Genomic DNA, 23,204 nt, shown 5'->3' on the forward strand with positions numbered 1-23,204 from the left:
ATAAGACGAATAAAGAGAAAATGAAATAAATTTTATTGATTTTGAGTTGTAACGGACAACGATACATTACAATTTACAATATATAAGTATACAATACAACAACATACAACAATATAATATAATTTACAAGTGTCGTCGACTCGTCGCCTCGTGGGACTCGGAAGGTAAATAAAAAAAACATGAAATGGGGGGGGAAAAGGGAAAATTGAAAAGGGCTTGGGATCAACTTAAACTTTCAAAGTTAAACTTTTCAAATTTAAGTTGAGTTGCCTACGTATCCACAATTTTATTGAGGAATCAAAGCCCACGTAGTTCTCTTACCTTAGGATCAACCATTTTTTCTTGCAAAATGTTGCCCATTTTCTAAGCAAACACATATCAGCACGCCATATACACATTGCTGCATTTCTAATAGAGGCAATTTGATCTTCCAAAGCTCATGAACAATAATGTAATGAAATTCAAAATTAATTAAATTAGTAGATAATAAATATTAACCTGCCACTCATCCATGTTCATTTGAGAAATTTCATCAATAACGGATCTCCGAGATGGCCTCTTGGCCTTTCCCTTTCCCTTATCAACACGACCTTCTCGGGATGAAGACATATTGCTATGTAGAAGTAGAAATGTAGAAATATGGAATAATATTTTTTTTGTTTTAGCAATTGAGAAAGGAAGACAACTTATAGATAGAACTACGGGAACAAGTATAAGTGTATAACAATGCGTAATAAGAGTAGCACTTGCGTAATTAAATGGAAGCACAATAGCACAAATGAGAAATTGGAGACAAAGAGAGAGAATTGGGAGATTGAAGAGAGAAACTCTTATTAACACAAGAGTGGGGTGAATGTAAATGAGGATAGAGGGGGGTATTTATAGATAAAAATGGGGGGAAATGGAAGAATTTCGAATTTGAAATTTGAAAAAAAAATAAATTCAATTTTCGCAAAAACCGGCGGTTTTTGGCGGAAAACCGCCGGAACCGCCGGTTTTCCGGCCAAAACCGCCGGTTCCCGGGCCGGAACCGCCGGTTCAGTCAACGAAACCGTCTGCAAAAGCTGCGTCATGTCGCCTCGTTTCTCGCGCCGCATCCGGAAGCCCTGAACCGGCGGTTAACCGCCGGTTAACCGCTGGAACCGGCCGGTTTTTCAGCTGAAAAGCTGCCGCCGGTTCCCCCATCAAAATGCCTCGAAATTAGCGCCCGAACCGGTGGTTCGGCCGGTTAACCGCCGGTTCGGTCACGGTTCTGGTTCGAAATATCTTGAACCGGAACCGGACCACAACCCGAATTCCGACGGTTCCGATTCGGGAAAAAGTCCACGGTTCCGGTTCGGAACCGGAACCGGCGGTTAACCGCCGGAACCGGAACCGGTGGGCATGTTTACTCCAAAGTGGCGTCTCCTTCTCCGCCAAGAGTGGTTGCTCCCCCTTTTATATTTTTCGTTTCCTCCTTTTTCAAGCAAAAGTCACGCCTCCTTTCCTCAAAACCCTCAACTACTTTATTCTTTAATTAATTAGTGGGCCCACATGTATAGTTGCTGCCTAAACAAATAAAACTCAAATCTTCCAATATACCAACTTTGTACAACACGAAATCCCATGTATATATATCAATTAATATATATTAATTAAACTTCAATAATTAATTGATACATAATTTAAAATAAACATTAGGAGAAATCTTGGAGTAAAATTAACATTATTTGATTTACATCAATATATTTAGTAAATACTCCTAGTATATAATCAAATAGTAGTAAACTTTTAATATAATTAATCACATATTCTTAATATACATATATACGTATTAAACACGAATTATTAGTTTATATAGATAAAATATTTCGTGTTTAACATATGAAAATAACTTATGTTCATATTACTACCAAGAAGTCCTTGTGGTGTAGTGGTAGAATTGTTGGTAAGTTCACCGGGAAGTCTTGAGTTCGACCCCTATCAAGGCCAAAATTTTAGAATATAATTTTGAAAAGCATTTGAACCGGTTTCCGGTTCCCGGCTAGACCGGTCCGGTCGGCCGGTTTCGGCGGTTCATGGCGGTTGAACATGTCACTGGTTTTATAGTGCCAACCGGACCAGACCACCTACCGGTTTGCGGTTGAACCGGTTGAACCGGCCGGTTCGGTCCGGTTTTTAAAACATTGATTTAAACGTTTCCCTCTTCACTCAGCTATATGACCATATTAATTTTAGGCTATCTCATGTTTCGACTAGACATGATAAAATTTAAGATAGTTATCATAGTTTCAATTAGTTTAGTTATCTTGATTGGGTGTTTGATAGCTTAAGATAACTATGAGTTATTTTATTTAAGTGTTTGGTACATAAGTTATAAAAAATGATAAAATTATAATGGTCAAAATTAACCTCACTAATTTAAGTTAATAATTAAAGTACCCTTGAAGAATAATTGCTACTCCATCTCTCTTCTACGGCTCTCTCTCTCTACTGTACTTAACCAAATTCCCAATATTCCACAATCTCCATCTTCCTCAACTCTCTCTACTATAGTTCTCCAAATTTCCAATATACTAAAATCACCATCTTCCTCAATCTCTCTCTACTGTACTTCTCCAATTTCCAAATATCCCAAAATCACCATCTTCCTCAATCTCCTCTTCACGGACCGGTGATTCTCCACGGCGCCACCACGCCGCCTTCCCTCTCCCTTCTCCCTCGTCTCCCTCTCCCAATATCCCTCTTTTTTTTCCGGCGATCTGCGCCGCTGCTGGAACCCATCGCTGTAACACCTCGGTTCGCGCTGCCTACCATCTCGCTCAGAACCCATCGCCTCTGGCCTTCGTCTCCGTCACACTGCGGTCCCGTCGCTTCGCCGCACGCGTCGGCAGTCCGTCTCTCTCTATTTCGGCATCGATCTACTTCCCCCCCAATTCCAAAGTTTAGATTTTTACTTCTGCTCAGATAAATCTTGAAGAATAATTGCAAAAATTTTAACCTTTGATTCAAAAATAGTCACCGGAAAAGATACATAAACGGAATCGTCGAATTTCGTCGTCCGGAGGGAGGCATATTGAGAAAATGAAAGGGGAGAGACAATAGCGATTTTGAGAAGAGGAGAAATATGGAGGCACGTTTATATTTTGTTTAAGGATAGAAAAATTGATGGGTAAAAATGTATTTTACTAAAATTAACTAGGTATCCTGATATGTAACATAGCAAAATTGGGGGTTACATATATGGTTGAAACATAGATTTTTCAGTGGGCTTTGTGCGGGCCGGATATAAAACACACGCTATTCAAATAAGTAACATTGCTACCAAATGCACAAATAAACCCATATTACTCTTCTTATCTAAATGTAACATAGCTATCAAACATAGTCTTATAGTATAACAATATTAAAATTAAAACGATTTAATGTTCAAGAATGTTTATACAAAAATATACTAACAGAGTTTTTATACATGGAAAAACCAATATTAAATGAAAATAAGAACTTTTTAAACTTTTGATTCACATTAATTAAATCAAATCATCGATTACTATTTTTTTATTCGAAAACTGGAATGATCGAATGAGAGCTATATGTCTATATTGTAAAATATTTTACTCTTTAGTTTTTACGTACTTACAAACATTTCAGCACGGCATTTAAATGTATAACTAAATTAAATAGGAGTAGTACAGTAAAATCTTTTATCATCCGCAGCGTCGGCGTCCCGCGGACGTCCGCCATTAGTCGAGCGACCGGCGGACGCTGATATCGCTTGCGGACACCGGAGTTCCGCGGATTTCCGACGGCGTCCGACATTGCGAGTTCCTGATGAACGTCTCGATTTTTAATTTTTTTAAATTTCATTTTAAAAAAATGAAATTATCATTGCATTTTCTCCGTATTCGTCTCTAAATTTTAATTCCATAAATTGTTTAATTTGGTAAATTTGTGAATTTTTATTATTATGAATGTGGGATGTCCGCCACTGTGAATGCTCTAAGATTTGACGAGAATATCATTTTTTAACGGATTTTGGAATAATTAAAAATAACGAATGCAGTACGGGTTTTTTCTATTTTTGTTCTAGAATAGAACTTAGATTCCGTGTTTGTACTTAACTTTTTTTTTATTCCGTGTTTGAGAGAGACGCATGACCCTCATGCGTCTCCTATTAATGAGACGCATGACGATTATGCGTCTTTCATAAAGACGCATGAGGGTCATGCGTCTTTTTTTTCGTTTTTTTTCAACGACGCGTGAGGGTCATGCGTCGTAGGGAGAGACGCATCTCCCTCATGCGTCTTTTATTTTTTAAAATGTTAATAGACGACGCATGAGCGTCATGCGTCTTAGGGAGAGACGCATGATGCTCATGCGTCGCTAACTTGCTAAAATCAGTACCCCGCAACGCAGAACAGACACAATTTGCCCGAGAAAGAGAGGGAGAGATTTCCTTGGCGATTTCTTGGCGATTCCCTTCATATTTCGGTATGTTTCCTTCAATCTTTCAATATTGTTCCCTTATTTGTTGTTTATTTGCATATTATTAGGGTTTTTGATAAATTTATTTTAAACTTACTAAATTAGGGTTTATTGAAAAAATTGTCTTTAATTGTTGTTGGTTTGTATATATATTATTGCAGAAATCATGCAAGTATTCGTGAGTTTATATTGGAGTGGTATAATATTTCAACTTCCTCAAGTCGGCATTTGTTATGATCCTCCTCGTGCGAGAGCTTCCATCGTATTGAATTCATGTGTTTCATTACCTGAATTAGTTGCAATGATATGTGCTAAGATAAGAATAGATTCAAACCAACACTCCATCGAAATATCTTGGAGGCATTGTTTCTTGGGTACCGGTACGAGTTATGTATGTACTGGGGTTGACAGTGATGAAAGTGTGTTTTTTATGTTCAATGCGGCTCTAAATTCTACTCGGCATATTGAATTATTTGTTGAGTATTCGTCTGTTGGAAATGTCTTCATCCCACCAATTGTTGATCATGGTGTTGGATCATCTACGAGGTTTGAACCTATGAACATTGATTGCGGTATGAATGAGCAAACAGATGTTGCAGATGCTGCTGATGTTGGATTGAATACTCAAGAGAATGTACAAGAGCATGCTGATGTTCATGTTGTACGAGGAGAACTTGATCCACCATTGTCGTCATCATCGTCTGATGATATTTTAAGTGATGATTCCGGTTCTGACTCTAGTGATGAGGAGGTAGTGTATAAACTCGTCGTGCAAGGTGAACAACCACTTCCAGAATACGTTCACACTGGGTTGAAATATTTTCGCAGACTGCCTAGTGGTCCTTCTGAGGTACCTGAAGTTGGTAATGAACGCAGTACCATGTACTGGGATGAAGAACACCCATATCGGATTAATGCAGGAACAAAATTTGATAGCAAGCTGCATGTGAAGACTACTATTACTATGTGGAGTCTGAGGCAACACCGGCAATTTATGGTGGTTGAGAGCAAATTAAGAAGGTGGCATGCCTTGTGCAAATATCCAACAGGGAGGACAGAATATGGGACAACTATTAACAGCGAGACCGACGCTGAAAAAACGAATGAATGTCGGTGGGAAGTTTCTGTTACACACATGGCCCATGATGATATGTGGGAGATTAGGAAGTGGTGCGGACGCCATAGTTGTGAAAGCCATCGTAATGATAGAGGACATGCTAACTTTTCATCACCAATGATTGCTTTGTGTATTCGCCATCAGTTGCTAAAAAATGTCGAGTTCAGTGCCGCAGCCGTAAGAAATTTTGTTCATGACAAATTTCATTTGGTAATCAGTTATAAGAAGGCATGGTATGCACGGAGAAGGGCTTTAGAGATTGTATTTGGTGGATGGGAGGAGTCATTTAGGGATTTTCCAAGCTACATGCTTGAACTGCAGTATAGGAATCCAGGCACAATCGTTGAGTGGAGGCATAACAAGTTGTTGAGCCAGGGCCGTACTAAAGTCTTCTATTACGTGTTCTGGGCACTTGGGCCTGCTATACATGCTTTCCAGGAGTGCCAACCAGTTTTAACAATAGACGGGACTCACCTTCGAGGAAGATTTAAAGGTAAGCTGCTTGTTGCTTGTGGTGTTGATGCTAACAAGAAATGTCTGCCTATTGCATATGCTGTTGTTGATGAAGAAACTGGCGACAGTTGGGAGTGGTTTTTTGATCATGTCAGAATTCATGTGGTGAAATACCAAAGGGAGGTGTGCATCATTTCGGATAGACATAAAGGAATCCTTAAGGCTATGCGTTCTGATGAATGGAAAAAGCCTCCGATATGTCACCACAAATTTTGTTTGATCCATGTGAGGAAGAATATCTTGACGAAACTTAAGGGTAAGGGAGCTAAAGCGAAAGGCATGATATGGGCATTGGGTGTCACAACTCAAGTTCGCAAATACATGCGAAGGCGACGGGCACTACGGGAGGAAAGTCTTGTTGCGATACACGAGCTCAACAAAGCCAAAAAAGAAAACTGGTCTATTTGTTACGATGATGAACTGAGATGGGGGGTGCCCTCAACTAACATGTCAGAGAGCTACAACAACGTGCTGAAAGGTATAAGAGAATTGTCAATTAGAGCTTTGGTTGATCTGACATTTTGGAGAACAGTGGAATGGTGGGCAAATAAAAAAACAGAAATACAACATACCGAAGGTCGGTTGACCCCGTGGGCGAGGGACAAACTTGCTGCGAATGATGCGAAGGGGCAACTGCATTACTATTTAGTAATTGCCCTAGAATTAGGTCATTACCAAATTCGAAGTCGTCCACGTGTCGAAAAGGGACAGGCAAAGGGCAATAACAGACAAGACGTCGAGTTTATGGAGTCCAAGTGCAGTTGTGGGAAGTGGCAAATGTGGAGAGTTCCTTGTTCACATGCATGCACAGTTGCCAGAGATAGAGGTAACTCTATGTTTGAACTCATTGATAAACACAACCACAAAGCTACATGGGAAGCACAGTACTATGGTAGCTCATTTCAAGCACCAAGGCACGAAGACTATTGGGCAAAACCTAGATGGAAATTGCGTATCACCCCTGAGCAGTTGCTTCCTCGAAAGCGCGGACGAGGCAAAACAAGGAGGATTCCTAATCAAATGGATGTCCGTGAGGAAGATGAACCGAGAGCTCCCCGCAAGTGCAGGAATTGCGGCGTAGAGGGGCATGACCGTAGAAATTGCACAGTCGGTCGTGTTATGTAGGATCCCCCCCGAAGAAATTGGTGACATTTGCAGTTCATGTATTTTTTCTTCTCAAGTTTTGATTATGTGTAGGAGCTGGAGACGAAGAGAAATTAGCATGAGAAGAAATGTGTTATGATGAATTGTAATTTCTTCTATCTGTCACAAATGTGTTATGATGAATTGTAATTTCTTATAGAATTGTGCTGATGAATTGTTCCTTGAAATTGTAATTTGTCGCTGTGTTTCCTTGGCGAATTTTAGCAAGTTAGAGACGCATGAGCCTCATGCGTCTCTCCCTAAGACGCATGACGCTCATGCGTCGACCGTAAAATTTTAAAAAAATAAAAGACTCATGATCCTCATGCGTCTCTACCTAAGACGCATGAGGATCATGCGTCTATTAAAACTCACCCGGACGGGTGTGTTTTTTTGGCCTACTAATTCCACCCGCCCGGGTGAAAAATTTAACAAAGGCGGAGTCTAGAGGCATTTCACCCGACCGGGTGAGTTTTGCACCAATAAATCACCCGGCCGGGTGAAAATCCTCCCTCTCTTTCTCGGGCAAATTCTGCCTATTCTGCCTCCTTGGCCATTTAGCAAGTTAGAGACGCATGAGCCTCATGCGTCTCTCCCTAAGACGCATGATCCTCATGCGTCGTCCGTAAAATTTTAAAAAAATAAAAGACGCATGATCCTCATGCGTCTCTACCTAAGACGCATGAGGATCATGCATCTATTAAAACTCACCCGGTCGGGTGTGTTTTTTTGGCCTACTAATTCCACCCGCCCAGGTGACAAATTTTACGAAGGCGGAGTCCAGAGGCATTTCACCCGACCGGGTGAGTTTTGCACCAATAAATCACCCGGCCGGGTGACAATTTTAAAGCATAAGGAGTCCATCTTTGCTACTTGTACTTTGAATGAAATTATCCCTCAAGGTGAATCTTTTGTGATAGTTTAAATTTCTTATTTTGATGTCTCTTTAGCTTGAAATAAGATGGACCGAAGTAGTATTGAATTATCATTTGTATTCGTTCATATTATCATCTGCCTTGAAAAAAGTTCACTACTTGAATAAACAAAAGTTCTCTAAATTAAAAGCTACTTATACGACGACGGAGTGTATTTAGACGGTTCAATCCCCTTATTCTTCCTCGTTGACAGTCTCTTGTACACTTTGCTCACGAGCTTCCCAACACCGCCGCGTGATGAACCCTCCGCAGCTGGTCGAGGTTGGACATGGATGCTCTGAACAACGCCTTCTTCCTCATTTTCCTCCTCTATGTTGTCATTTTCTTCTTCTCCTTCATCATCATCCTCTTCTTCAGCTTGTACAGGAGGCACGATCTGATAATTCTGGAAGAATGAATCGACCGACTCTCGGGCCCCACTCCACCGACTCCATTGCGGCACGTCTTGGCTTTGTGAATATGGGCGACGATTCCAATCGGGCTCAGACTGGCTTGGAGAATACAGTGGACGGTCCCACTGTGACTGAGACTCATGCACCGGGTATGAATACCACTGGGGTGGGTCATGCTCTTGATTCTGCGGCTCTGGTGCTACATAATCGGGATGCGGCTACGACATCCTAAACTGCTTTGTGTAGCCGTGTCCCCCAGTCCGAACACCAGGCACTCCACGACACTGTGGAACTACTTCTGGTTGATAAGGCATGACCGCATCCTGATGTTCAGAAGCGGGGTACTCCATGACATCAGCGTTGTTCGTAGATTCGAGGACATTCCTAACAATTTCTCGAATCTGGCGTACTCGTGGGTCCATTTCGTCGTCCGTAGTTAAATGGAAAACCTATTGAAAACCCTCAACCTAGACAAAAAAATGATACAAATATCAATACGAAACAATTTATATCACATGAAAGCATATAGTTTAATATAACAAACTTACAAATAGTCTCACCGAAGCAGCCGACTCGTTCATCCCAGCAGTGGACCGTGCCCCTGGCTGAGTCAGGTACGTCACGGTAATCCTGTTATACCACGCCATATACCCCGGGCTCATAGGAATATTCATGGACATCGGTGCGTCGTCTTCGGCAGCATGGAACCTTTCGTACCTCAGGTCCCACTCCCCAATGTAGAACTGATGCGTGTTTGCCCAGTTGTTGCCCTTTTTACCACGCCGATCATTTTTGCCCAAATGATCGGCGTTCCTTAGCATCATGTCTGCATACTGAGGTATATCCTGATACCGATTGAACTGTCGTCGCACTCGTCCAGGCTCATGTGCCTCGACATAGGCCCAACATACTAAGTAGGTTTCGCACAAAGAACATCCATTCACTTCATTGCAGTAGTCAGACAGTATGCAATGTGCGTATGACGTCCAGATAAACTACAAAACAGCAATGCAAATGCCAAATTAATTCCATAATAAGTTCATAAATGAAGTCTAAACCAAAATAATATTCATCTGGCTGGGTCTAATCAGAGATATTTGGTCACGGTAATGCTCAAACGAGTATCTAGGAGCATTTCCTATCTGCGATGTTCCTTTCCACCTATACATAAAATTGATGTAAGAAAATTACCCAATATGCATAAATAAATACTTAGATATATACCTGGTGCCACATGGTGTATATGGCTCGTGCACAACTGATCCTATGAACGAAGGCCTCAATGTGGGCATTCTTTCCCACGCCCATAGCTGCAGAAGGATCATAGGCCCGCCCAACTCTTTCCTCTTATCCATGGAAGCCTCGCACAGATAATGATAAAGGTAGGCCAATGCCGCACTTCCCCAACTAATAGTCTTCACCTCTTCCGGATCCCCAAGCGCATTCAACCACATAAATGGAACCTTACACCCCGTGGTGTCTGGTAGAATGAGACCTCCTAATAAAATTAGGGCATGGATACGTGCCCTTTGGATGTATACGTACGTAGGTAGGTCAACACCCAGAGGCATCCTTGTCTGGTTTATCAGCGCGGTCATCAGCAAACCGCCTTGCTTTGTCTCTGTGGAAGTATCTAATATCCATCCCAACAGATCACGGCACTTGCTGGTCTAATCTGGAAAGTTGACATGATAGTCACGCCCTGTGAAAACGCGATCATCCGCCCTCAAGCCCCAAATGGCTTGCACTGTTGCACATCTTCCAAGGTGATCGTCGTCTAACCGATCGGTAGATGGAAAGTGTGCGTCTCCGGCCTCCAACGCTCAATCAAAGCCGTGATCAGCTCGTTGTCGACCTTCATGGGCCTCCCACAATCCATCACGCCTTTGAAACCAAAGGCGTCAAGCCAGTATCTAACATTCTCATGAATGTCGATGTCCCAAGTCTTACTTTCTATCATTCGGACTTTAAATACTTGTGTTGTGCCCTCTTTCATGAGTTTATTTGAAATATGATGTTTCTGCATATTTAGCACGGACGGGTCTTCGGGTCCATATAATAATTGTCCGCTAGAACTTGAAGTCTCCATCTAATCTAAGTACATATTCACAAAACAACAATTACAAACTCACAATTGCAATACAATAACATATACATTCAAATTCATTGGCAAATAACAACACATCATAAACCAAATGATTCACTCCAATTCAACACAATTCCTGATTTATAAGGCCTTATTTACATATAACTACTAAATTAGGTTAAATTAAAAGATGCATTTCAACCTATACTCTATTCTCCAATAACAACCAAAATCACAACACCAAGCATCTCAAACATGTCAATAACTATAAAATAGAATGAATTTAACCACTAAACTCCATTACAATTAACTACACAACAAAAAATCGGCCAAAATTGAGCAATTTGTTATAAACCCTAATTTATAAAAATTAGGGGAAATCTAAACAAACTATGCAAATTAACAACAAATAAGGAAGGAATGTTGAAGGAATGGACGAAACTTACCGAAACACAAGGAGAAATTGTCGGATACGCCGGATTTGCCAAGGAAAAATCGCCAAATTCGCCTTAGACTATTTCTGCCGCGTTTGAATGAGCCTTCTGCCTCCCGGTCGACTGATTTAATTCGAATTAACGACGCATGAGCATCATGCGTCTCTCCCTAAGACGCATGACGCTCATGCGTCGCCCGTGAAAATTTTAAAAAAATAAGAGACGCATGAGGGAGATGCGTCTCTACCTAAGACGCATGACCCTCATGCGTCGTTAAAAAAAACGAAAAAAAAGAGAGACGCATGACCCTCATGCGTCTTTATGAAAGACGCATTATCGTCACGCGTCTCATTAAAAGGAGACGCATGAGGGTCATGCGTCTCTCCTTAAATCGGAACAAAAAAAAGTCTAGTACAAACACTGAATTATATCTGTAGTCTAGAACAAAAGAAGAAAAAATCCAATGTAGTACATTTATTTTATTTGATTATATTTTCTTCAGAGAAAACCCGCGCTTTTAAAAACCCAGGATACCTCCCATAATTGCCATTTTCTAGGGTTCCAAAGATCTTACTGATAATTTGGAAATTTTACAGAGGAGCCAAACTACAGTTGGCCTTCGATGGGGAAGGGGAAAAGGAGTTCGACCATTGTAATTTCATCATCCGATGACGATGAAGTTAAAGATAAACACTTATCATCTAAAACTGGTGTCAGATTCTCGAATTCAGCTCCACCTCCGAAAAACCCTAAAAGAGCTAAGAAGTTTTCAGTCTCCAGCTCTTACTCATCGCCATTTCTGAACTCCAGCGCCATTGATTTCGATGAGGTACAGTCTGACATCTGTTACTATTTCATTTACCTTTCTATGAGTGTTGTATTTCAATCTAAATGAAATTACTGGCTTAGAGCATCCACAGTAGAAGTGGACTAACAATAGCCTAGCCAAAGACTCCTCCCGTCACATAATCATGCCCTTCCCACAGCCTAGCCACTGCCCTAGGCAAACAATAGCCCAGCCAATGCCCTTGCCCTCCCGAGAAAAAATACACCCAAAACAACGACAACGAAATGAATTGGAAAAAAAAACAAAGAAAATAAATGAAATGGGAATAGAAATTAAAAAAAAATCGGCTAGCCGATCGCTTGCCGCCCAATAGGTGGCCAGCGATTGGCTAGCCGGTTAGTCCGCGCCCGACCTCTCGGGCGTTGGTTTTTCATCCTCTCGGCTAGTCTACCGCAATAGCGGACTAGCCGAGAACATTTTAAGATATTCCTGAGAACTTACATTAGGAAGCATAAAATTCATAGAATATGTTTGATCCTTAGAGTTGATTTTCCTGTTAAAGTGGAGGCTGTAGTCACTGAAGCTGTTGGGTCTCTTACTGGCCTGTGGGAGCATGAAGTTTGCCGTCAAGTTTTTGCATGAAAACATTGCTGGCCTCATTCTGAGTCTTGATTAGCTGCATGGATAATTCTTAATTTTCCTGTTATTTTGGAAATTGATGAATTTGTTGGAAACTAGATCTTACTTAAGAATGACATCTTATTGTGATTATTGAAGTCATACATCATTTGATGATGTTAGTTGAACTAGGAATACTAGATGATGTAAAGCTGAAGATTGTGTGAATAATCGTTTCATAGTCAGAATAACCATTAAAGGTCAAGTAGTCTAGAAAATAGCAATGGTCAAGGTTTAAATATTTATCAACCCATCTCATGTAGTCATGTATAAGGACATCAAGGCTGTTTATAGGTTTTATTTAGTTTTTTATTCTTAATGGTGAGCTGAATTTGTATTTACTATGATAAATTCTTATGAAACATCAAAATTCAAACACGTTTAAGCTTCTATTTTGGGAAAATCATGTAAAAGGTTTCCAATCCTGTTTCTAGTGAGTAAGAAAGATTTCTTAAAACCAGTGCATTGGTTGACTAGACCTAGTAAAAGTTACTCTGGATCTCATTCTAATAATTACTTAATCTCTCAGTTTCTTATTGAAACCCTACACATTTTCTCATGCTATTTTTAAATGCAGGTCAAACAGATTTGTGAGGAATTTGATCAAGGGTTCCCTCAGTTCAAGGTAACATCTGGTATGCTATTATTATAATTTTATGCATTTGGTTGCATTTTCTCACTCGTTATATTGAGATTTCCTTTCCTATTTTTTCTGAAGTGTATAGGATTGGACATGACTAATGGCTCTTTGTAGTTGACTTAATTACTAATATACTCATGTTGTTTGCTATCATGAATTCATGACCATGCTGCTGTAGAAATTGGTCTTCATTGTTCATTTTGTGTTGCTTGTTGAGTACTCTGAATATTTCCCATACTCTGTAGATTCATATTGGCTTGTTGTATGAGAGAACTTAATCTTGATTCATCTGCAGTTGCTATAAATGTTCTATTTTGAAGTATTGAATACATGTCACTTCCTTCTCCCAAATAGGCTGGTTTGTCTTCATGCATTTGAGGGATGTGTAATTTTAATTGATTTCCATCTGATCTTCAGTTCCTATGGTTTTTTGTGCAGATTCCAGCGGTAACAAGGATATGTGGGTGGAAAAGTATACACCGAGTTGCTTAGGGGATCTGGCCGTTCATAAGAAGAAGGTACAAACCGCTTTGTGATTACTGTTCCTAACTCATCCATACCTAAGTCATGTATTGTTCGTGGTTGGCAGGTTGAAGAAGTTAAATCATGGTTTGAGGAGAAACTGAAAAGCAATGCGGTACTCTTCTAACAAACCTGCCTGGCTCTTCTTGTTTGTTTTCCTACTACCAAAAATTGCATCAACCATTCTGTCATCATTGTTTCTTGCTTATTATTTTACAGTCCTTTCAACTTTTAAGATTTACCTTTTAGTTTTTTTCGCTGGGTCAAATTATAATCTTAGTTGCTGTTTTTGACTTGATGTAACCTAAAGGCTAATGTTACCATGTCTTAACAAATAAAAACTAGGTATATCTCTCATCTGATTGGCGACTTAGTCCTACAATGACTTTTGTAACTGTTTGAGTTTGATGGGTGCTATTGCCACTTTGCCATAATAAATTGAATAGTTCATAGCAAAGCCCTGAATCCAGAATAATTAAGATGTTCTATATGTTAGTTATTTATGCAATTCTAAATGCATCTTCCACGTTAATAAAGATACAGAATACTCCCTCCGTCCCATAGAAATAGGCCATTTGGGGTTGGCACGGGCTTTAATGTGTAATTGGTAAAGTAAGAGAGAAGGGGGAAAAGTAGTTGAAATTGTGTAGTGGATTGTGGGGCCCATGAATGATAAAGGAAAAAGGAGAAAAAGATTTCCATAAATGCATATGGACTATTTCTATGGGACAGACGAAAAAAAGAAATATGACCTATTTCTATGGGACGGAGGGAGTACTAAATATGGTTACTTGGTAATTTAGGGTATCATATTTTCAAAATGCCCCAAGTGATATAAACTATAGCAACCAAGAGAACTCTTTATGGATCACTGGACGATAGTTATACCTTTCTTTTTCTGTTTTTTTTCATGTTATTGCATAACTAAGCAAGAGTATTTTTTTATTCTCTGAATGTAGTGGCACTAAATAATTGACTTCTTTCCATTTCATTTTAACTATTTACAAAAAAAACCAGTATTGGACATAATTTGATTGGTTACCATTGAAACTATATTGTTTTTTCTGCCACCTTAAAAGTAATAGGTTTAGTTTCTTACTATCTGCAGGATAATTCATTCGGTAATGTGATCCTCATCTCTGGTCAAGCTGGAGTTGGAAAATCTGTACGCACTATGGTTCTTAGCACTGAAAATTATTTGCATTGTGAAAAGTGAAAAATCGACATTGTCTGTTAAAAGAATGTTTCTGTTGTTTCAATATTGCATTATCCATCCATTGAATGGCATAATATTGTAGGCAACCATCTATGCTGTTGCATGTCATCTTGGAATGGAAGTGTATGAATGGAGAACACCTACCCCCACGATTTGGCAGGAACATGTGCATAATTCCAATTCAGGTACTCACAGTGTCTCTATCCAGTCTCCAAATGTCCAAAATTGTCATTTGATAATGTTCTATTCAATTTATTTCTGTAGTATTTTCTATATTCACGTGTCTCTGGTTTGTGAATATGTGATATAGGGATCCAGTATATGTCAAAGTTGGATGAGTTTGAAAGTTTTGTTGAACGGATACGAAAATATGGATTAGTTTCTTCATCCTTAACCAGAGTATCTCCAGCATCTGTTGTACTGTTAATTGATGATCTCCCTATGGTGAATGGAAAGGTCTCTTATGGAAGACTTCAGAGGTGCTTGTATCTTCTTCTGCAATCTGTCCGCCTTCCAGCAGCCATATTGATCAATGACTATGGCCGGTCTGAATCTGCAGAACAGCATAGCCGGTATTGGGAAGAGCTCCAGTCGTCTCTTCAAAATGCAGGGGCTTATAAGGTTGTGTTTCTTACCTTGTCATATTCCAGAGCTACTACTTGGGTTTGCTGATGTTTTAGCATCAAACTCAATCTATCAGGTGACGTTTAATCCAATCACAGCCAATTCCATCAAAAAAGCACTTACAAGAATTTGCCGATTGGAAAGGCTCAAAGTGAATGATGAATATATTGATTTTATAGCAAAATCCAGTGAAGGAGATATAAGAAGTGCTATTACATCTTTGCAGTACTTCTCGTTGAAACCACATCCCCTTGATACTTTATCTGTTCTGAATTCGGTCACGACATATCCAGAAGAAAAACAGACTGAGACTAACAGGTTGGATGATAGAGTTCTTCTGCCATTTGGGAAAGATGCGACGTTGTCACTATTTCATGCACTTGGAAAATTTTTGCACAACAAGAGAGAAACTGGAAGTACAGTTCCATCAGGTATATTCATGCATTGGGCTTTTGTGTATCATATACACTTCAAAGTGTTAGATACTGATGGAGATATATTGAATGCAAATGTGGTGAATGAAATTAAAATCTGGATTTTCTGTGAAATGTGAGCTCAAACTTAATTTTGGAGTTCGACCACCACCATGATTTTGTCAGCTAGACCCACCTTCTTTACCTAAAGACACAAAAATACTACTTCCTCCGTCTCATTGTAGTTGAGATCCTATTTTTGCTGTCCCAGTCCCACTGTAGTTGAGCCAATTCCTTTGGGAAAAAAGCAACACATTTAATCTCTCTTACTTTATTGTCTTCCCTTATCTACTTTATCTCTCTCCACTTAACTCATTAAACAATCATTTCTTAATTTCTGTTTCCAAAAGAAATGCCCTCAACTACAGTGGGACGGAGGGAGTAGGACACAACAATTTGTTTCTTTTGTAAAACGACCCAAACTCTTGAAAAGAAAATCCTTCAACAGTCATCTTGAGATGTGTATTTGAAATTCCCATTCATAATTTTATATTCATGCAGAATAAGGAGATTTACAAATTTGTGACTGCTATACTGATTTTTTTTACATTGTTCTGTAGATACAGATGTGATTCTTTTAAAGGAAAAATTTTCCAGGTGTCCGATCAAAATGGATGATCCAGAGCTGGTACTTTATCAAGCACATGGGCAGGCACGACTTGTTACTGATTTTCTCCATGAAAATGGTAATCCATACTGTTATATGCTATCTTATTCTTAAATATGGTAGCTTCTTTTGCATTTGAATTTTTAATGATGTCTTAAATCTTGTGAGAAGGCATGTTACCCCATTGTTTTCTACTGTTACACTGTGATATCAAATATGTGTTCCAGAGAGTTAAAGTAAGAGATTGACCATTGGTGGTTTTATTTTGTTTGATAATTGCAATTACAGTTTTAGATTTTGTGAATGAGGAAGCAATCGAGGATGCATGGGTTGTAGGAGCATACTTAAGCGACACCGACTTGCTTCTCGCCCCATCCAGTAAAACCTGGGAAGCTGAGAATGTCTTACAATCTGCTGCTGCTTCAGTTGCTGTTCGTGGAGTTTTATTTGGGAATACCCGTCCCCTATCTTCTCGGTATAGTCCCTGAGAAATCTGTTCTTTGTTTCTTGTGAACCAGATGCTAATGGCATTTTGACTATGCAGGTGGCATGCAATTCGCCGTCCCGTGCTCTGGCAGGTTGATCAATCTCTGAAGGACAATAAGGTACTCCCCCCATCCCTTGCTAAGAGAGAGATTTCTTTTCGGCACATGATTTAAGAAAATGAGGCTTTGTTAGTAAAGTGGAGAGTGAATAAAGTAAGAAAGAGAATAAAGTAGAGAGGAAAAAGTAAGAGAGAGAATGCCTAAAAAAGGAAATGACTCACTTATCTTGGGACATCCCAAAAAGGAATATAAATCACTTAGCAAGGGACCGATGTCCGATGGAGTAAGTCAGATAACCATCTTCCGCATAACATAATAAGGTTTTCAAATGTACCTAATGGGTCCTTTTGTTATGAGTTAATCTCTTACGAAAAGAAGCATTCCAAGGCTTACTCATAGTTTATTTTTATTTTATTTTTGGAGTCAATAACAATCTTGCAACCAGCTTCTTCTTTTGGCTAAGAAAATTCCTTTATTTTGGTAATAACATTTTAGTTCCCCATCCATTCAGTATCTTTCCGAATATCAATCTATATCTCTCTTCGTCTTGTGATGGTGTACCCTTTACTCATACCTACACATCTACATCTTGTGTCATCAAACTATTTTTATTCTGCAATGATCTGTTGCTTGTTGGTAGTGTTTAGGGGCCTGGTGCAGGAAAGACATGTACTTCCCTCTATATTTTGTTTCTAATTCATACCGTTTTCTTCTCTTGTGAATGCACTTGCAGAGTCGAATACTGAGTCGAAGGGTAGATGATCCTACTAGTGCAAGTTTGTACAGCCGAATTACTTTAGCAACTGAATTTAATCCTGCACTCAAATGGCTTGGACATAGAGTTGCAGCAGACCATCAAGTCCTAGATGAAGTTAGCTTTGATGAAGATGGTATGGGTGTAGATGACGAGCTTGATGATGATGAAATAGAAGAGTGGTAGCGTTTGTTGCTTAACTGCAGCGTTCTATTTTTGTGAATTGTAAATGATGTATATATATATCAGGTTCTAATTTAGGTGGTTTCTTATCTTCTGTCAAAATATTACTTAAAACCTTCATATTGAGGAATTGTTAACTCAAACTGCATTCATCTTGTCAACGAATGAGAAAGTCTCAAAATAGTTCATACATTTGCTTTGGTTTTGAGGAGGTTTCATCATCTTCTGCCATGTTTGGTTTGTGAGAATGACTACATATTTATTGCCTTGTTTGATGAGTTAGAAAAAGATGTTGAAGGAAGTTATTTATGAGTGTTATGGTTTGATATATTGGATGCGATATTATGTGGTATATACTATTTGAGGGATTGATATTGGTTTTCTGTATTAATAATTGTCTTCTTGTTACAACCTGTTGTAGGGGTGGTCAACTACATCTATATAAGTAATATACTATATTTTATTTAATTTATTGAAATAATTTTGGGGTTACACGGTTTGTTTGAAATGGATTCAATGAAATTTTCGATTTGGTGAGAAAAGTATTTACACGGCAACAATGCTTATCACTTAGACGAGTCCCTTTTGTTCATTTCATAGAAGTAACTCAGAAGTACCACTGTCACAGCTACAGCAGCCGTGATCATTGTCTTCTTGATGAGTAATCCCAAATACGACGGTGGACTGAATCCCAGCTCCGACAGCCTCTTGTGCGAAGCTGCATAGTCTCTGAAGAATGCTTCTTCATCCTTAAATACAACATTCACATTAATGGGAAATGAGGAATGACTATGACAATGGTATTCATTCTGAAGAATGTATTCTAGTCACGAGTCCTATGTACCTCAGCATACAAGATCACGTATTTCCTGAACTCGGGATCCTCTACGAGAACGTTATCAGTAGGTAGTTTTAGCAGACCTTTTGAATCTCCTTTAAGAAGCTCTCTGTCCAATTTTAGATATGAGATACAAGTTGATTATGAAATATGAGTAGTTTGTTGTTTAATATCTTACACAAAGTAAGAATTGTCAAATTTGAGAGGATCTCGTGTCCAAGGGCCTTCGAATCCTGACCTCTCACGGTGAGCTCTTCCCTGATCGATATACAAAGTTACGTTACACTCATTTCATCCATGATTGAGAAATTCGAGATGTAAGAATTACCAGTGTATGCCCCCCGGATAGTGCCACTATATCTTGGTCGGAGAGGCCCATTCGATTAAAAACCTTCCTTAAGTGGGAAGCACCTACAAATATGCGTGTGAAAGAGATAGAGAGACAGAGAGATCAGTTGTAGAAGCATAAACTGCACCAACACTCAAAGGAAGCTTGCATAGATCAGTGAAAAAAGTTTAATATGCTTGAACCAAGAGGAAGGAATCCATTCCATTTAACTTTCCTGTCACTTTGGGACTATCCAAAATTAACATATTATATAGCCAGTAACTATTAAAGTTAATATTTTCACATAATAGTAGATGAATGGAAGACTTTTAGACTCTAGTATATGGTATAGGATGGGAATTGGTAGGACCAAGTTCTTTTACTTCAACTTCTAAGTTGGATGATGAATGCCAGTCACTTGAATTATTGAAGCACAAAAGGATGTCAAAGAAGATTCCAGTGTTAGAGATTGATTAGTTTCTAACCTTGTTTGGCATCGGGAAGGCGCCCTTCTTCCGGGGAGGCCATGGAATCCTGCCAAAACGAAGCTACGATGACGGAATGTTCCAAACAGTCTTTACCAAATTATGTCAAGAAATCTCTACCTTTCGGCCTGGAACAAAGTCGATAGTGGGGCCTCCGGTAACCTCAACAGCAACGACGCCCGCAAGCTGAAGATTCAGGAAAGGATTAAATAAGTGCATAGCTCATCACATTCTGCAAATCATAAACTTATGCTACCTGGTAAAGATCTGCATATGAGATTCTTGGATTTTTAGCTTTTACTTCCTCTGTAGTCAAAACCAAAAATGGAATTTAATCAAATAAGTACAGTTTGGTATTGAGGAAAGATAAAAGAAGAGAGTGAGATTAGAGAGGAACCACAAAGTTGAATGGCAATATTGAGACCAGCATTAGCAGCATGATTGAGCTCAGCTTGGTTCCTAATAGAAGCATTGGGACCTCCACACTTTGTTTTTGCATCATATGTGCCTGCATCATGCCACCTGCAAATACAATTACAAAACACATGTTTATTACTCCAAGTGAATGGAAACGCCTTAACTAACTTGGGACGAACAAAGTGTATAATCATATTAGACTTACGCCAAGCGAAGCATGATGGGGGCACAGTTCTTGGAGGAGATGAGGGCTCTTAGATCCCTTCGCGCCCTCTCCGTCTCCTTCTCATACTCTCTCTCTGCCATTTCAATCCAACTTAATAACTTTTTCTCTCAAACAGAACTCCCACCACTATATATAAATGGATGATTCCCTTCTTCCAAGAAATTTGGAGAACAAGTCATGAATATTTATGTTGGATCAACACAAGAAAAGTAAAGAATCCACAGCATCTCTTAATTTTCAAACTAATTTATTCCTTGCATGCCATTTTCTTTTCAAATTCTGATTCTCTCATGTTTCTCCATGCAGTGCTAGTGACGAATTAAACAACTTGGATAACTCGATGCTTAATTTTTTTAAATAGTAATAATACTAAAATGTAAAGATTTTAGTAATTATTTTCAATGGATCGTCATGTCCAAGAAAATCCATAAATTTAGCCAAAATTTAAGTTTATGATTTTTTGGACTAATACAAGCAATTTTTTAAATTCATTTTTGGGTGCTAAAATTTTAAATAACTAAATTTACGGGGTAGTCTTGAATAATTCCCATAAATGTTATCAGTATCTATTTTGAGACATGAATTTTTCGTATTTGAAAACATAACCCCAAAAACCCAGTCACCACAGTCTACACCCCTCCGCCGCCACCATTTCTCGCCTCGAATTCTTCATGAAATGGAACCACCAAGCTTCTATGAGACCAGCAATGGCGATCCTTCTAGAACCCCTCCTCAGTTCATCCCAGTTCCAACTCCCACCCTCCTCCTATGCCACCGTATTCCAAGCTTTCACCGGTAAAAACCTCCTCAAATTAGGTCAGCAGCTCCATGCGCACATCGAAATCCGCGGCCTCCGCCCCACGCCCTTCCTCGCCGCGAAAATGGTTGCGATGTACGCCAGCTCCGGCGACATCACGTCCTCCGCCAGGATCTTCCACTCCGTCCAAAACCCCTCTCTGCTTCTCTTCAATTCCATGGTTCGAGCTTACAGTCTGTATAAATACTCCGAAGAGACTCTGCAGATTTTTACGAAATTGCATTCCTTGAATCTTCGCGGCGATTATTTCACCTACCCTTTCGTGTTGAAATCAGTCGCGAATCTGGAGCTTCTCCGCATCGGGAAATGCATACATTCGATGAGCATGAGAGATGGGTTAGAATTCGATTTATACGTGGCGACATCGTTGATCGACATGTATGTGAAATGCGGGAAGCTCGGCGACGCGCGGAAGCTGTTCGACGAAATGCCTGTGAGAGACGCCTCGTCTTGGAACTCGTTGATCTCGGGTTATATGAAAGAAGGCGCGGTTGATTCAGCACGAGAGCTGTTTGAAGAAATGCCAACGAAGAACATTGTGTCGTGGACGAGTATGATCTCGGGTTACACCCAAAACGGCCTTGCAGCTAACGCTCTCAAACTGTTTGATAAAATGTTGGGGAGAGACTCGGATTTGAAGCCGAATTGGGTGACGATCATGAGCGTTCTCCCCGCTTGCGCCCATTCGTCTGCGTTAGAGCAAGGCAGGAGGATCCACGGTTTCGCACGAGAGGAGGGCTTGGACTGTCATCCGTCAGTGCAGACTGCGTTAGTAGGAATGTATGCGAAATGTGGGAGCCTGCCAGATGCCAAGCTATGCTTTGATAGAATCAATCCAAGATCGAGGAGTTTAGTCGCCTGGAACTCGATGATCAGTGCTTATGCTTCTCATGGGCGAGGCGAAGAGGCAGTCCATACATTCGACCTCATGATTCAAGAAGGGTTTCGCCCGGATGGCATTACGTTCACAGGGCTTCTATCGGGCTGCAGTCATTCCGGTTTAGTGGAACTAGGGTTGAGATTCTTCGATTCCATGAGCTCGGACTATCAAGTGGAGAAAAGGCATGAGCACTATGCTTGCGTGGTGGACTTGTTGGGGCGTGCTGGGAGATTGGTCGAGGCGTATGAGCTCATCTCCAACATGCCAATGCCAGCCGGGGCAAGCGTGTGGGGCTCATTGCTGGCTGCAGGGAGATGTCATCGCAATCTTGAGATATCTGAGCTGTCGGCCAAGAAGCTATTTGAGTTGGAGAAGGAGAATAGTGGGAACTATGTGATACTCGCGAATATGTATGCAGAGGCTGCAATGTGGGACGAGGCGAAGGCGTTGAGGGCTCTGCAGAAATTGCAGAAAGTGAGGAAGAATCCCGGGTGCAGTTGGGTTGAGAATGACGGGAAGGCTATTGTGTTTCTTGGTGGCGATGATATTTCTTCAAATTCTCAAACAGTAGAGATTTGATTTACCTTTTTCTAGCATGAAAGGAATGGATAAAGTATGTCTCAGATTTTCGATCACAATACAACTTGAGAAGCTGTCGTTGGTTGCATTTGGGATATTAAACAAGTGCCCAGGACAGTTTGGCGCGTAACGAAGAACCTTAGGGGACTGCCACAACGCGTTCAAGTTGGTGTCGAAGGCGTATGAGAGGGAGATATTGTGGTGATGGATGTGAATCGGTTTCATCGTTTGGAGGAGGGGAGGTGCTCTATTGCTGAGGGAGACATGGAGGATGCATTTTGAAGAATTTTTTGTGGTGGAGATTTTGAGAGTTGGTTGCCACCATTTGAAGGGTTTTGCGTGTTTGGAGTCTCACAATTCTTGGAAGAGTGAAGCATAGGATCTTGTTAACATATACTCCTAGAAACAATTTAATTAATTAAACTATTTAGCTGATATATATGCAACGTCAACCTGAATAGAGTTGTATAACAGAATTGCAGTTAAAAGGCAAATCAAATCAACTCAATTTTTGCGGTGAG

The 23,204-nt window shown here is 40.0% G+C and overlaps 3 protein-coding genes across 5 annotated transcripts; 2 read left to right on the forward strand and 1 right to left on the reverse strand.

Moving 5' to 3' along the window:
• Positions 1-11,652: 11,652 nt before the first annotated feature.
• Positions 11,653-18,305, forward strand: LOC121787646 (cell cycle checkpoint protein RAD17-like). Of its 3 annotated transcripts, none has more exons than XM_042186448.1 (12): positions 11,653-11,913; positions 13,127-13,184; positions 13,628-13,707; positions 13,779-13,826; positions 14,820-14,876; positions 15,010-15,112; positions 15,238-15,548; positions 15,628-15,982; positions 16,585-16,710; positions 16,920-17,106; positions 17,176-17,236; positions 17,910-18,305. In XM_042186448.1, exons 1-12 carry the CDS (start codon positions 11,707-11,709, stop codon positions 18,114-18,116), a joined length of 1,800 nt encoding a protein of 599 aa, XP_042042382.1. In that variant the 5' UTR covers positions 11,653-11,706; the 3' UTR covers positions 18,117-18,305. The 3 variants fall into 3 exon arrangements, with proteins under 3 accessions (XP_042042382.1, XP_042042383.1, XP_042042384.1); XM_042186449.1 differs by having other exon boundaries at positions 16,591-16,710; XM_042186450.1 differs by having other exon boundaries at positions 11,821-11,913; positions 13,127-13,174.
• A 250-nt stretch (positions 18,306-18,555) lies between these two features.
• On the reverse strand, positions 18,556-21,059 carry LOC121786877 (L-ascorbate peroxidase 3-like). Its single transcript, XM_042185479.1, has 10 exons — positions 21,031-21,059; positions 20,387-20,497; positions 20,162-20,286; positions 20,021-20,070; positions 19,885-19,950; positions 19,765-19,813; positions 19,280-19,362; positions 19,130-19,209; positions 18,958-19,060; positions 18,556-18,862 (listed from the first exon to the last, which is right to left on the reverse strand). Exons 1-10 carry the CDS (start codon positions 21,057-21,059, stop codon positions 18,680-18,682), a joined length of 879 nt encoding a protein of 292 aa, XP_042041413.1. The 3' UTR covers positions 18,556-18,679.
• Positions 20,959-22,687, forward strand: LOC121787647 (pentatricopeptide repeat-containing protein At5g56310-like). Its single transcript, XM_042186451.1, has one exon. It carries the CDS (start codon positions 21,079-21,081, stop codon positions 22,681-22,683), a length of 1,605 nt encoding a protein of 534 aa, XP_042042385.1. The 5' UTR covers positions 20,959-21,078; the 3' UTR covers positions 22,684-22,687.
• Positions 22,688-23,204: the final 517 nt, after the last annotated feature.

The sequence above is a fragment of the Salvia splendens genome, chromosome 22, assembly GCF_004379255.2.
Source record: "Salvia splendens isolate huo1 chromosome 22, SspV2, whole genome shotgun sequence".
NCBI lineage: Eukaryota > Viridiplantae > Streptophyta > Magnoliopsida > Lamiales > Lamiaceae > Salvia > Salvia splendens.